Source organism: Notamacropus eugenii, chromosome 3, assembly GCF_028372415.1.
Source record: "Notamacropus eugenii isolate mMacEug1 chromosome 3, mMacEug1.pri_v2, whole genome shotgun sequence".
Lineage (NCBI taxonomy): Eukaryota > Metazoa > Chordata > Mammalia > Diprotodontia > Macropodidae > Notamacropus > Notamacropus eugenii.
Window position 1 is genome coordinate 377,626,534 of NC_092874.1, and position 12,632 is coordinate 377,639,165.

General features: G+C 51.7%; 2 protein-coding genes and 1 long non-coding RNA gene across 6 annotated transcripts in view; 2 read left to right on the forward strand and 1 right to left on the reverse strand.

Annotated features, from left to right (window-relative positions):
• On the forward strand, positions 1–3,357 carry LOC140497028 (uncharacterized). The gene is made up of 2 exons (XR_011964505.1): positions 1–204; positions 2,609–3,357. It is a non-coding gene; the product is annotated as an uncharacterized lncRNA (long non-coding RNA).
• Positions 1,804–11,102, reverse strand: BCKDK (branched chain keto acid dehydrogenase kinase). 4 transcript variants are annotated; one of them, XM_072597506.1, is made up of 14 exons: positions 11,020–11,102; positions 6,911–7,938; positions 6,181–6,490; positions 5,229–5,580; positions 5,055–5,123; positions 4,818–4,928; positions 4,254–4,301; positions 3,944–4,063; positions 3,725–3,823; positions 3,448–3,521; positions 3,225–3,353; positions 3,048–3,137; positions 2,568–2,726; positions 1,804–2,458 (listed from the first exon to the last, which is right to left on the reverse strand). In XM_072597506.1, the coding sequence occupies exons 4-14, from the start codon at positions 5,415–5,417 to the stop codon at positions 2,314–2,316; spliced, it is 1,233 nt and encodes a 410-aa protein (XP_072453607.1). In that variant the 5' UTR covers positions 5,418–5,580; positions 6,181–6,490; positions 6,911–7,938; positions 11,020–11,102; the 3' UTR covers positions 1,804–2,313. The 4 variants fall into 4 exon arrangements, with proteins under 4 accessions (XP_072453607.1, XP_072453608.1, XP_072453606.1 ...); XM_072597507.1 differs by lacking the exon at positions 11,020–11,102 and having other exon boundaries at positions 6,911–7,026; positions 7,745–10,989; XM_072597505.1 differs by lacking the exon at positions 11,020–11,102 and having other exon boundaries at positions 6,911–7,026; positions 7,201–10,989.
• The window catches only part of VKORC1 (vitamin K epoxide reductase complex subunit 1), a 2,536-nt gene continuing 999 nt past the window's right edge, over positions 11,096–12,632 (forward strand). The window contains exons 1-2 of the mRNA XM_072597511.1: positions 11,096–11,649; positions 12,417–12,526. Coding sequence (XP_072453612.1) covers positions 11,096–11,649; positions 12,417–12,526 — 664 coding nt within the window. The remainder of the gene's footprint in view (positions 11,650–12,416; positions 12,527–12,632) is intronic.

Below are 12,632 nucleotides of genomic sequence, written 5' to 3' on the forward strand. Positions count from 1 at the left end.
TCTGACGTCCAAGCTTTCTAAAAGGCGCTGCCGTCTACCACCCTGGGAGATTGTTCCCACTTCACAGATGCAGAGGCCGGGGCTTCGGAGAGGGTCCCACCGCTAACCGATGGCAGAGCTGAGTGCTCGGACCACGCTGCCACGGGGAGAACGGGGGGGCGCCGGCTCAGCTCCCACAGATCTTAGAGGCTGCGAAAAGGAGAGGTCAGAGCTTGCTGTGGTCGGCTGCAAGAAAGGGAGGGAGGGGTGAGGAGGCCTTGGAACGAGCGCCCCCTCCTCACAGTGTTCTGAAATGTTTAAAACAAATTACACAGGGCTAGGAAGGAAATTGAAGTTGTAGTGTTTCTCCTGCCCAAGTTCACGGACACACTCCCTGGCCACAGATTCATCTGTGGACCCCAGTTTAAGACCTTCACCCCAGAACTGACAACGAGCCCCCTCAACTGGACAGTATTTCCAGTATCTGAACAAGCCTGAGGAGGGTTCATCTCCAGAAATGGGTCTGAGTGGTCCCGGGTAATGTCCTTTCTAGGCTGCTTGGACGGTTCAGAGCAACAAGGCACTCTTCTTCCCAAAGCCCGGAAGTTGTCAAGGCCTGCTCTTTTGGGAAGCCTTACTAATGAGCTGAACTCATAAAACAGGCACTTGGGAGGAGGGGAAGGGAGGTCAAGGAGGGACTGAGAGAAGGTAATGAATGACTTTGGAGCCCAGGTCATCTGAGCTATAGGTCAGGACTCCCTCTGAACATCCTCCTGAGAAAGAGACACATCACAGTTATGAGAGGGTGGAGCTGTGTGTATATGTGTGTACATTCAGGGCAGACAGGGACTGAATTAGTCCTCATTAATGAGTCAATAAATCTGGAGATAGGAAGCAGCGAATTCCATACCTGCCTAGACCTGACAGATCAAGGAAGACAATAACACTACATGGTCACATTTCCTCCTTACTTACTAGCGTCTCACGTGCTTCATTTAAAATCCAGCCTCCTAGCCACTTCTATCCTAATTTTCCCCTATCCCCTACATCTTCCTCCTTCCTATATTCTGGGCCTGACCCAAGTACCCTGCAGCCAGAAGCTTGCTGGCCAGGACTCATAAAGACAGGCAGGAGGCCAACCTGTGTGTCACAATCCAGCTGAGGGCAAGTATTTTTAACAGCCACCTGGGATCAGAATATCAGACAGTCCCGTAACCTCATTAGCTGTGGAGAGTGGAAAGGAAATAGAAATAAGGAGCCTTGGGGAGAATATGGGGAGCCTGAGGATGTCATAATTGACAATTATTCCTATTTTAGAAGAGCTAAACTGAAGATCTCACCAGACATTCTTCCTCACTTCCAACAGGTCTCTGGCCCCACAAAGGAACTAGCAAAAAGACAGAAGACCCCAGGATTAGGGTTAGAAATCAGGGAGGATTTCCTAGTTATGACAGGAGAAAAGCCCTAGAGAGATGTTGTAGAAAGAACTGGATTTCAAATCAGAGAAGTGTTCAGATCCCTCCGTTACTTGTTACCCTAGGTGACCTTAGACAGGTCACTCTATTTTGGGGGCCTCAGCCTTGTCATTTATAAAACGAGGAGTGTTCATCTAGTTGATCTTTAAGGTTTTTTTCCGGCTCTAAATCCTATAAAATGGATACATCTCCTCAAAAAGGAAAAGTGTGCCCCACCCCCAGCCAGGCCTACCTGTCTGTGGACAAGGGGGAAGAGACAAGGTGACCCCCAGCTTTGTCCTGGGAAAAGGCAGACAGGAAAGTCTGGCTGTCCCCCAGCCATCCAGGACACACACACCGTGCCCTGGGGGAGGGGCTTTCAAAATATGCACTTTAATATTACAAACACAGCAGAAGATGGGGAGGGAAAGGGGGTTCATGAACCCCCAAACCCACTTCCCCAGTAACATATATGATGGAGGCCTCTGGGGCCCCCAAACACCCCCCTACCCCACTCCATCATCCCCAGCCCTGGGCCAAAAAGCCAGAGGTAGAGAAGATATGAAAAAGGTGGAAGGGTATGAAAGGAAGGACTTCAGTAATTGGTGGGTGGAAACTGAGTTACCAACCCTGGTCTAGTGGGCTCAGGGGAGCTGAGAGTCTAAGTCCTGATTGCCCAGAGTCCAAGGTGCAACAGCAAGACAAAAAAGGTTCAGATATCCCAGGCTGAGCCATTAGCAAAGGTCCTGAGGGGAGCTCCTGGCTCATAATACTTCTGACCAAGCTGCAAGACCTGGAAGGAAGGTGGGGGGAAGGACAGTATTACGGTGAGAGAAAGAAAGAGGCAGGGGGCGGGCCCGGGCAAGGCCAGGCTAATGGGTCAGATCCGGAAGCTCTCCTCCTTGCCATCTATGTGCCGAAGTCGTAGGTAGACGTCTGTGCCGATCCCCTGCAAGGACTGGAGTCGAAGGGAGCCACCCAAGTATTCTGCATATGCCCGGGATGTAGGCAGACCAAAACCAAACCTGGAGGGATGGAAACAAGAGTGTGCTTGATGTCCTAAACATCCTAGTCCTTTGTTTCCCCCTTCTTCCGTGAAGACCAATGAAATCTGGGAAGGGGGGGAAGCCTCACCCATGCATAGGTCCTGACTGGCCATTGCTGTTTGTATCCAGGTGACCAAAAAGTGGGCTGATTCGGGGGTCCTGAGTGCTGGCCTCGGCCGTGGTGAAGTGGTAGTCCATCACTTTGTCCAAGTGGTGGTGAGCGATGCCCCCACCCCGATCTGAAATTCTAACAGAAGCCGGCCAAACCAGGCTAAGGCCATCTGCATGGATCACTTCTACCAGAAGAACTTCCCTTATTAAACCACCCACCTCAAACCACCTCAAACTTTTCCCTTCCTGGGATTGTAGCCATGTTTCCTTGGTGTACAAATCAGACTGAGCTCTTCTAGGGCAGGTCATTCTCTCTGATCTTAATGTTCCCTACAACAACCCCTTCCCCAGAATCCAGGGCTTGGGATCCTGCCCTTCCCCACTTCAGCCTCCCACCACCCATACCCCAGTCTCCTTGCACTACTTGGCGGGCCCTAAGACTCATCCCCATCCAAACCTGATTATGAGGTCGATATCATTATTGGCAATAGTGATGACAATATCCGGGACATTGTATGGAGTGTCTAGATGGCTTTCCATTGTGGCCCTGGGATAAGGGGAGCACATCCAGGTGGGATTGTGGTTAGCAATCCTCCCTTCCCACAACCCTTCCTCCCAGGACCCCGGGCCCCACCTCATGGCATTCTTCAGCAGCTCAGGAAGAATGTAGTCCAGGGGCATTGGGATGAAGGGGAACCGGGCAGCCACATGGCCATTGATTCGAACTCGAGGGGCATTCCCATACTTGTGTTCACACAGCCTCCTGGGGAAAAGGACAAGGGGATAGGGGATCCTCAGCCTGTTCAGTCTCCTCAGGTGCTCCCCCTTCCAGTTTCCTCCCCTTGTCCTCCTCTCACCTGGAAAAGTCCACCCACTTTTCAATGATCTTCTTTGGGGAGAGTCGAGTACAGATGATTCCCACAAAGTCAGGCTGGAAGCAGGAGGAGGTACATGGAAGTTAAGGGGTTAGACATAGACAGCTCCCTCCAAACCAAGAAACCCTCCCCCAGCAGACTCAGCTGTCTCCAACTCTATCTCAAGCCTGAAGCTCTGACCTAACCAACTGTTACCTGATCCCTATTTCCCTCCTTGGGCATCATGAGCTACCCTGCCCACCCCTCCAGGCACTGGCACCTTGTCCTCATGCAGGGCCAGGTGATGGGTGGCCAACATACGGATCCCCAGCCGTGATGTCAATGTCTTATCCAAGAAATATCGGACCAGCTTCTCATCCTGAGAGGGAAGGAAAAGAGGCCGAGGGATATGGACCTCTTTCCTTCTTGCTCTTCAACCCAGTTCTGGGCTCTCTCGACGTACCCCTTCATCCCTCTTAAGATGGCTATGGGGCCCTACCTGGATATGCTTCCGGCATTCTCGAAGTCCCTCAGCCAGAAGAGTCACCACATCTTTGTGATCATCCAAGAGCTGACGGACCAACTGGCAATACTGGGCATCAGATGCCTGGTCCTTTATCTGGGGGTCACCAAGTTCATCAGACAGTCCTGAGTATACAAGGTGCCTCTCTTCTACAAGATCTCTTCCCTGAAGTCCTTACCCTTCTAATATACCCTCCAAACCCCACAGACTGTTTCCTTCTAGAAGTCCTGCACAGGCATCCTCTGTCCCTACAGTCCCCAAGTCCCCCAGAATTCCCCCAGCTCACCGGGGCAAATTCGCTCAGCTTCTGGAAGGCTCGGATATAGAGTTCATGCTGAAAGGAGGAGAGACAGTAAAGGGAGAAGAGAGGATTTTACAGTGAACTAATGACTCTGGCCCCCTCTTCCAGCTGCTGTCTCAGTCACTTAATGCCCCACAAACACACACTATTTCCTACCCCAGATCTCTAGCAGTTAAAAAGGCAGTGTGCTATAAAACCAACTCATAACTCTATGCTTTTAGTGGGAAAAGGCCCAAGATGAGAATTAGAACCAAGTTCTACTCCTAGCTCTCCCTACGACTGGCCATCTGACCTTGGAACAGTCCCAACCTCTTTGGACCTCAGTGTTCTCGTCTAGAAAACAAGCAACTAGAGACTAAAAGATAGCCAAAGTCCCTTCCAGTTGTGACAATTTATGGCACTATGTCTATCTCTCCATCTCCTTCCCCAACGCAGTTATGCCAGTCTTTCCCAGCCTTCCCCTTTTCCTCATGGCTGGTTATGTTTGGTTGCTACTTCTCCTGGAGGTGGAGTTTCCCCTTCCCCTGGACAGGATGAGCCTGTTTTTACCACGTGGAGGATGGTAGGATTACAGCCGATGATAAAAGGCAGACTTCGGAAGCCCTTGATCCGGTGAGCTATGCGTACGGGGAGCTCGTGATGTAGGTAACGGGCACTTTTCTGGAAGGCAAGTGTGTACATGTGTGATGAGTGGAAAGCTCGGAGCAGGTCAGAATATAAAACTTGAGTAGTGGTAGAGGGATGAATGATTGGGGGCCTCATGGAGAGGAACCACAGGGCCCTTACCAGTAGATGGCTTCCATCCTGGGAACGGCCTGAGTACAACATCATGGTTGGAGTGAGACGGACAGAAGGCTGAAATATGGATAGATTGCTGATAGTTCCCCAACATAAACAACCTTACTACTTCCTCCAAACTTTCTCTGCACTGACATACCCTCTTCCTCTACCATAACCCACCTTCTCAGCTGCAGCATCAATGGCTGACTGGTTGTAGAAAGAAGTGACAGTCTTGGATCGCTCTCTGGCCAGTTCCATGTGATGCGTGTCCGTGGCCGAAGTAGACCAGAATCGGAGGGCTGGGGATGCAAGTGGCCAGAGTGGGAAGCCCCCACGGTGGCCACTTCCCAGCACTGAGGCTAAGAGCATCGTGCTGTCCCCACCTGTTTATTCTTCCTGATGGGCCTCCGGGTGGACCCAGGAAGTGGGACAGAACAGGCTGGGTATGTAGGTGAGACTGGGGGGAGGGGGCTTACTTCAGGTTTAGCAGGGTGGACAGGAAACAGGGCGGGCTTGGCAGACCCACTCCCATCTGTTGGAAGAAGGAGAGAAGATTGTGACCCTGAGGACAGACCATCTCAGCTCCACCTCCAGGGATTTTCCTGAAACTGTTCTGGGGCATCCTTACACTGAGGCCCCAAATTAGACACGGAGGTACCTCTTGGCCCCAGCCCCAAGGCGGAGAGCAACGTCTGATGCTGGGGGGCCCTGGAGGAGGAGGATGGCAGGGACTGACCCTTTTTTCCCCTCCTACAGGAAACACGCTTCAGCCTCCTGACAGACAGGCAGCCTCCTGAGGACAGCGAGGCTGGACCCTGGGAGAAGCACCAAGCTCGCTGACTGGCGCCCCTCAAAGGGGATCACCCTCCGCCGCGGTGGGGGCCTGGTCATCCATGAACAGCCAAACCTGGGGCATGGGGCAAGGGGGCTCCCCGAGGTCCTCTCCCCCTTCCCTTCCCCTCCTCACCACCCCCAAACATATGGTAGCGCCCTGGTCACCTCCAATGCCCTCCCTTTCCTCCAACCCCCCCACGTCGGCGCAGTGGTAGATCCCTCCTCGGGGGCCTGCAATGGAAGCCCCCACAATGGTAGGGTCCGCGTGGGGGGTACGTCATGTGAGGCCCGCACTTACCGCCTGCTCCAGGAAGGGAGAGGGGCGAGGAGCAGAGCGGATCGGACCCGGGTGCCAGAGTGAGAGGACAAAGCCGAGCCAAGCAGTCTGTGCCCTCTGCTGCTGCCTCCCCCCGTCCTCCCCCCCACTCCTCCTCCGGAGCCCTCCTCCCGTCTCCGGTTCCTGCGCGATGACGTAGAAGACAAGAAGCCTACGCGGAGGGACTAAGGCCTCCTGGGAATTGTAGTCTTCAGCACGACCTGTCAGGTCTCTGCTGCGAAGTTGCCAGGTTTGGGAGGCGGCGGCGGCAGCGAGGGCGGCACGGCGGGGGCTGGGGGCAGAACCACGGGCTGACCTCTGAGCTTGTGCTCACGACGCTCCCTCGTGTCCCGAGGGTTCCCTTCGCCTGCTGAGTGACTGCCCACCCTTCAAGACCCCCTTCATCTCCGTGTGATTGTGATGCCCTCCGTTAGCCTGGGTTAAGGAAGTGCCCTCGGGAGGTGGGGGACTACGGCTGCTGGTGACACCCTGCGTCTACGTCGGGGTTGGAGACTTGTGGCTTAATTTTGCTGTATTGCTATGTCCACCTTGCTATTCTTTGTTGGGAAAGAAGACTCGTTAGGTACGGGAGGGATGTATTTGGAAATTAATTGGATAGGGAAAACATCCGCCATTTAGAGTTTGCCCATGGGGAAAGAGCATTGTCCCTGGCCCCTGAGGCCCGGGGTTCAGTGTTGTCTCTGCTACTTACCATCTGGGTTCTCTTGGCAAGTCTCTTAACCTCCCTGGGCCTCAGTTTCCTCATTTGTAAAATGAAGTTGGATGAGATGTTTGGGCCAAGGGCCCTTCCAGCTCCACCTTAATGAACTAGGAAGAAGCATTTATTAGACACCTGTTATATGCCAGGCACCGTCTAGGCATGGAAAATACAAAGACAAAGCAGTCCCTTGCTGAGAGCTATTGGCTCTCCCAAGAAAGCACTTCGTCTGCGACAGGCATTTACACGGGCCTCCCTATTCCTGGAATTCCCTTCCTCCTCACCTTCATCTCTAGGCTGCCCTGTTTCCTTCCGATCTCAGCTCAACTTCCACCTTTGGCAAGAAGCATCTCCTAGTTCTACTCGATGTTTATGCCTTCCCTCCGATTAATTATCTCCAATTTATTATCTCTATCTTGTTTGTACACAGAGGTTTGCATGTTATCTCTCCCAAGGGAATGTGAGCTCATTGAGATCAAGGACTGTTGTTGCCTTCTTGGTATCCCAAACACTTAGCACAGTGCCTTGCACCTAGAGGGCACTTAAATGTTAAATAAATTAAATTAAATTAATGTTCATTGAAATAGTAGGAATCAATTAGGAGGATGCCAGGTTCAGAGCAGCTTTTTGGAATATGACCCTCTGGACTATATGAGCCCTCTGGACTATACCAGGAGGGCAGCAGGAAAAGGGATTCCTCTCCTCCCTCTACTATCAGCCATGCACCCAACAGGGACCAACCCCATCCAGCAGTCAGAGAGCACATTCGTTTGAGAGAATTCTAGACAAAAGGGAGAAACAACCAGCAAGGAGGAGAGACACACTCACCAGACCAACTAAAACAGAGAGGAATCAGTCACTGTTAAGCAGCCTCAGAAAGTGTGACCCCTGGCTGCAGAGACTGACCGGGAACTGAAGAAAATCCACTGGCAAATGAGAGTGGAGCTGCACAGATCAGAATCAGGGAACACAGCTGAGCCCCCATCGGATAGGCTTTGTCCCAGGGGAAGCTGAATGCTTCTCTGCATCACAGTTAGGTGAAATCAATTACTGATTGATTAGTAGTTAAAGAGTTTTATTAATCACTGCAGTAACCATTGTAATCAGTTTCTAAAGGCTGAGATTCAGAACTATTCTGTATAAGCCTTGGTAGTATGATACTTCACAGGAGACGGTGCTTATAATTCTGAGCAAACCTACCTGTTGAAAGAGCTAAAGAAAATAAATGGAGGATGATTCAACCTGATCAAGAGATGTTTTTCCTAGCACTGGGTTTCTTTGGTACAGGGAAATATTGAGTTGGGGACTTTCCAAAGAGGATTGACTAATTCTGTGTCATCATGGAGTCTGGAAACCCTTGTTACAAGTCAGCATAATCATGGGCTAATCACAGTCTTAGTTTAGTTGACACCATTTGACATTACTTAATGAATTTATAAAACCAAACTGTATAAAACTGTTTGATTACATGAGTGGTCTTTCATCACTAAGTAATTACTAGCCTTGTTATTAGATTATGCAAAGACTTTTGTGCCTCCGTTTCTCAAAATCACAGATTTATTGAGACAGTTATTTCCTATAGCACAATAATATTTCATTACATTCATGTGTCACCATTTGTTTATCTATTACCCAATTGATGGGTTTCTTCACTGATTTCATTTCTTTTTCCCCCTAAAAATGCTGTTATTAACATTTTGGTGTACGTGAATCCTTCCAATTTCTCAATGACTTCCTTGTGCTGTTTGCCCACCATCAGAAACATAATCAAAAGGTCTTGGACTATATTTAGCCACTTCATTTTCATAAATCCAAAATGCCTTCCAGAATTGTTGTACTAATTCACCTCACCACTAGTGATCTACTCACGTGTTTGTTTTTCCTTATCTTTTCTAACATTCACTATTCACTCTTTTGTCATTGTTGCCAACTTGGTATGTTTGTGAGGTGAAACCTCAGGAATATTTTGAGTCACTTTTCTCTTACTAGGAATTTGGAGCATTCTTTCATGTAATTGTTAATAATCTGAAATTTTTTTTTGAGAACTGTTTCTTCATATCCTTTGACCTCAACTGGGGAACGGCTTTTAATCTAATATATTTCTGTTATCTATGTTGGATAACAAACCTTCTTTCATCCTAGACATTTTATGGAAAGTTTGGTTCCCAGTTAACCCCTTCCTTTGTTATTCTAATGCATTAGTTTTATTTGTGCAAAAGTTTTTTATTTCATTTAATCAAAATTACTCATCTTTTATAATTGCTTCTCTCCCTTGTTTGGTTAAGAATCCCATTCTACCCATCTGTGAAAGGTATATTATCTACTTCTCTTATTATTTTTTAATTGTGTGATCTTTTCAAATGCATGATTCCTTTTAAATTTATTGTGGTTATGGTAGAAGATATTTGTCAAAGTCCAGCATTTCTTATCAATGGCTTTCTGGATGGTCTCACTGCTTCATGCCTCCTCACTCTAATTCATCCTTCAACAAACTGCTGAAGAGATTTTTCTAAAGAGTAGATAAGATCATATTAGGGGCAGCTAGGTGGCACAGTGGATAGAATGGGGAGCCTGAAGTCAGGAAAACTCACTTTCCTGAGTTCAAACCTGGCCTCACTTCCCAGCTGTGCAAGTCACTTCATCCTGTTTGCCTGTTTCCTTATCTGTACAAATGAGCTGGAGAAGGAAATGGCAAACCACTCCAGTGTGTTTGCCAAGAAAATCCCAAATGGAGTCGTGAAGAGCTGGAAAGGACGGAACAACAACAGTGACCATTTTAGTCAACTTCTCAATAAACTCCAGTCGTTCCCTGTTACCTTCAGGATCGAATACAAAGTTTTCTGCTTGGTGTTAAAAGCCCTGCATCACTTGGATCCTTCCTACTTTTCCTCCTTTCCACATTAGCCACTCTGGTTGCTCTTTGCTCAGAATTCTCCATCTTTATCTCCACGTCTTTGCCCGGGCTGCCCCCCTACCAGCAATGCTCTCCTTCATCTCTATCTTCATCTTCATCTTCCTTTCCCTGGCTTCCTTCCAGGCTGCTCAGACCCTCCAATCTGCACAATACCTTCACGTGTCCCCGGGTGTCCCCGTAGGTAAGCCTGCCGGACCTGGCAAGACCTCATTTCAAATCACGACCTGGGTGTGTGGTCCCTTGGTTCAGTCCTTTTCGGTTCTGGGTAGGACTGCTAGCTACAAAAGAAGCCTCTTTTTGCCCTCCCAGCTCTTAGCACAGTGCAGGCATTTAAGAAATGTTTATTGATTGATAATGAAGGCTTGGCTGAACAATCATTCAGACAAATATTTGCGCAACCATAAACGACATACTTCCTTCTTCTTGGGCAAGGACAGACAGATGTTGCTGCGTCTGGCTCCGGCTGCGGAGACCGAAGCCGCAGGGTTTCAGATTCTCTCAAGGAACAGTTCCTGAAAGGACGGAAAGAATCTGAAACCCAGAGGCTTTGGTCTCCGCAGCCGGAGCCAGGAGCCGCAAGATCTCCGCTCCCCCAGGCTCCGGCCAATGCTGCCCCCCGGGAGGGCTCGCAGCGTTCAATAATCTATCTTCCCCATGACTCGAGTTCCTTATTAAACTAGATGACATAAAAGAGATGAGGACACTGACCCCGTATTCAAGGAGTTCTAAACGGTCTCTGATACCTCGTCATCACAGGGACTACCACTGTTCCCAGGTTATACACGGATGATAATGAGTGATTAATTAACTGGAGGTAAGGGAGGCAAACCTCACTCCCCCTGCCGTCACCTCCGCTTGCTCTCCGAAGCTTACGCTTTTATCAGCAATTCATTGGGTGTGAGGAGTGAAAGGGAAGTTAAAACACCCCGCCAGGTGTCTGGACCGTTCGGTCCTGCTCCCCGCCCCCAACCTCCGGGCCCCTCTGCAGTGCTAGCCCAGCGGGTGACCTCAACCCGCGAGGTGCAGGAGGTGGAGGGGCGAGGGACGGGCGATGCTTCTGGCCCCCCTGCCCCGGCCCTCCGAGTTAGAGCTAGGAGATGCGGCGCGAGACCGTCACAAGGCTGCCGGACACGCGGGTCCATGCTGCCCCCTTGTGCCCGCGGCCGGCAACACAGCCCCACCTACTTACTCGCAAACCCCGGCAGGCTCTAACTGGATTCCATCCTCGGCGCCCGGAGGAAGGAGAAGCAAGGAGAAAACAAGGCATGCGCCCGAGACTACATCTCCCAGATATCCCTAAACGCGCCTCGCTTACAATTAATTCCGAACACCCCTCACGCCATTTCTCCACCTCCTACTCTGCAGCTCCCAACCTATCCCCGCGTTTTCCTTTAGAGCCGGAAAGTACTGACACGCTTCAACTTTTTTTTCCTACAACTCCCAGCGGCCTTTGCGCAGGGAGCGAGTGTTCTCTTTTTTCTTTCCAAGCCTCTTCTCGCATTGGACGATCGGACTCAGACCGACGGCCAATCGCCTGGCAGGGCGGAGTGGGCGTGGCCCCGCCGCTCCCCTCCAAGTCGCTGCCCCGTGGCTGTTTGTCTCGGTTCCGGCCTCCGCTTTGGCTGCCTCGGGGAGCTGGCATGCTGTCTCTCGCCGGCTGGGGGTGCCCGGGGAGGGCGCGGCTCGCGCTCTGCCTGGCGGGGCTCGCGCTCTCCGCTTACGCACTGCACGTGAAGGCGGAGCGCGCCCGGAGCCCGGAGTACCGCGCCTACTGCGACGTGGGCGAGTCCATCAGCTGCTCCCGCGTCTTCTCCTCCCCGTGAGCGCGCAGGGCTGCCTCGGGGAGCGGGGTGCGTGGGAGGAGCCGGGTCCACGCGGAGCCGTCGGGGGTGGGGACGCCCCCGGGCGCGGCCCGATGGCGGGCAGGGGGTGATGGCCGCCCCCTCCGGGCACCGAGCGTGACGGGGCTCAGCGGCCCGCAGAGGTCTCTGACCTCGCGTGGACCCCGCTGGGAGGGACCGGCTGCGGACCTCGACCTTCTTACCTGGCCCAAGCCTGGGGTTAGGAGGGTGGGAGAGGAGGCGGGGCAGAGAACCGGCCTAGACTGCCCCGAGTGCCCGGGAGCCCAGGCCCCTCCGGACCCTGGCGTCCGTCCCAGCGCTGCTGGGCTATCTCCATGTGGCATCGGGGGAGGGGGCGCATGCCCCGCCGTGGGCCCCTACCGTCGGGCCTTGGAGGAAGGAAGGAGGCATCTGTTTATCAGGCACCTAGTATGTGGCAGGTGCTGTGCCAATAGCATTACAAATAATTCTCTTCTTTGGTCCTCACCGCCTCCTTGGGGATTGGTGAGGAAGCTGAGGCACGCAAGTGACTTGTCCAGGGTCACACGGTTAGGGCGTGTCTGAGGTGGAATTTGAACCCAGCGTTCTGTCCACGGCTACTCTGTCAGAAATCTAGCCTTTGGGGAGGGTTCTGCTCGATGTGACCCTCTTCTACAGAAACAGTAAGCTGGGATGAGACCGGGACCAGATGCTACCTTTCTCAGCCTGAGTCTCCTTGACTCCTCCCCTTTCCTCTACCCTTCAGATGGAGTAAGGGCTTTGGGCTGGTGGAGCCCCTCCTGGGTCCCGACAGCATCCTGAACCAGTCCAACAGCATCTTCGGTCTTATCTTCTACAGTCAGCAGCTCCTTCTGGGTGAGTGGGAAGTCCCTTTGCCTCACAGACAGCCCACTTCCTCACAGTGCCCACCCCTTCTCCATAGTCCCTGCCTCTGCCCCCATAGGCCCCACCCATGCTTTCC

What these genes read in the sequence shown, in the direction of transcription:
- BCKDK (XM_072597506.1), bottom strand. Translation starts at nt 5,417, where the DNA reads ATGCTCTTAGCCTCAGTGCTGGGAAGTGGCCACCGTGGGGGCTTCCCA. An exon ending in AATGCCGGAAGCATATCCAG is followed by an intron (nt 3,824 to 3,943) that starts GTAGGGCCCCAT and finishes CTTCCCTCTCAG; the next exon opens with GATGAGAAGCTGGTCCGATA. An exon ending in CTGCTGAAGAATGCCATGAG is followed by an intron (nt 3,138 to 3,224) that starts GTGGGGCCCGGG and finishes CCCTTATCCCAG; the next exon opens with GGCCACAATGGAAAGCCATC.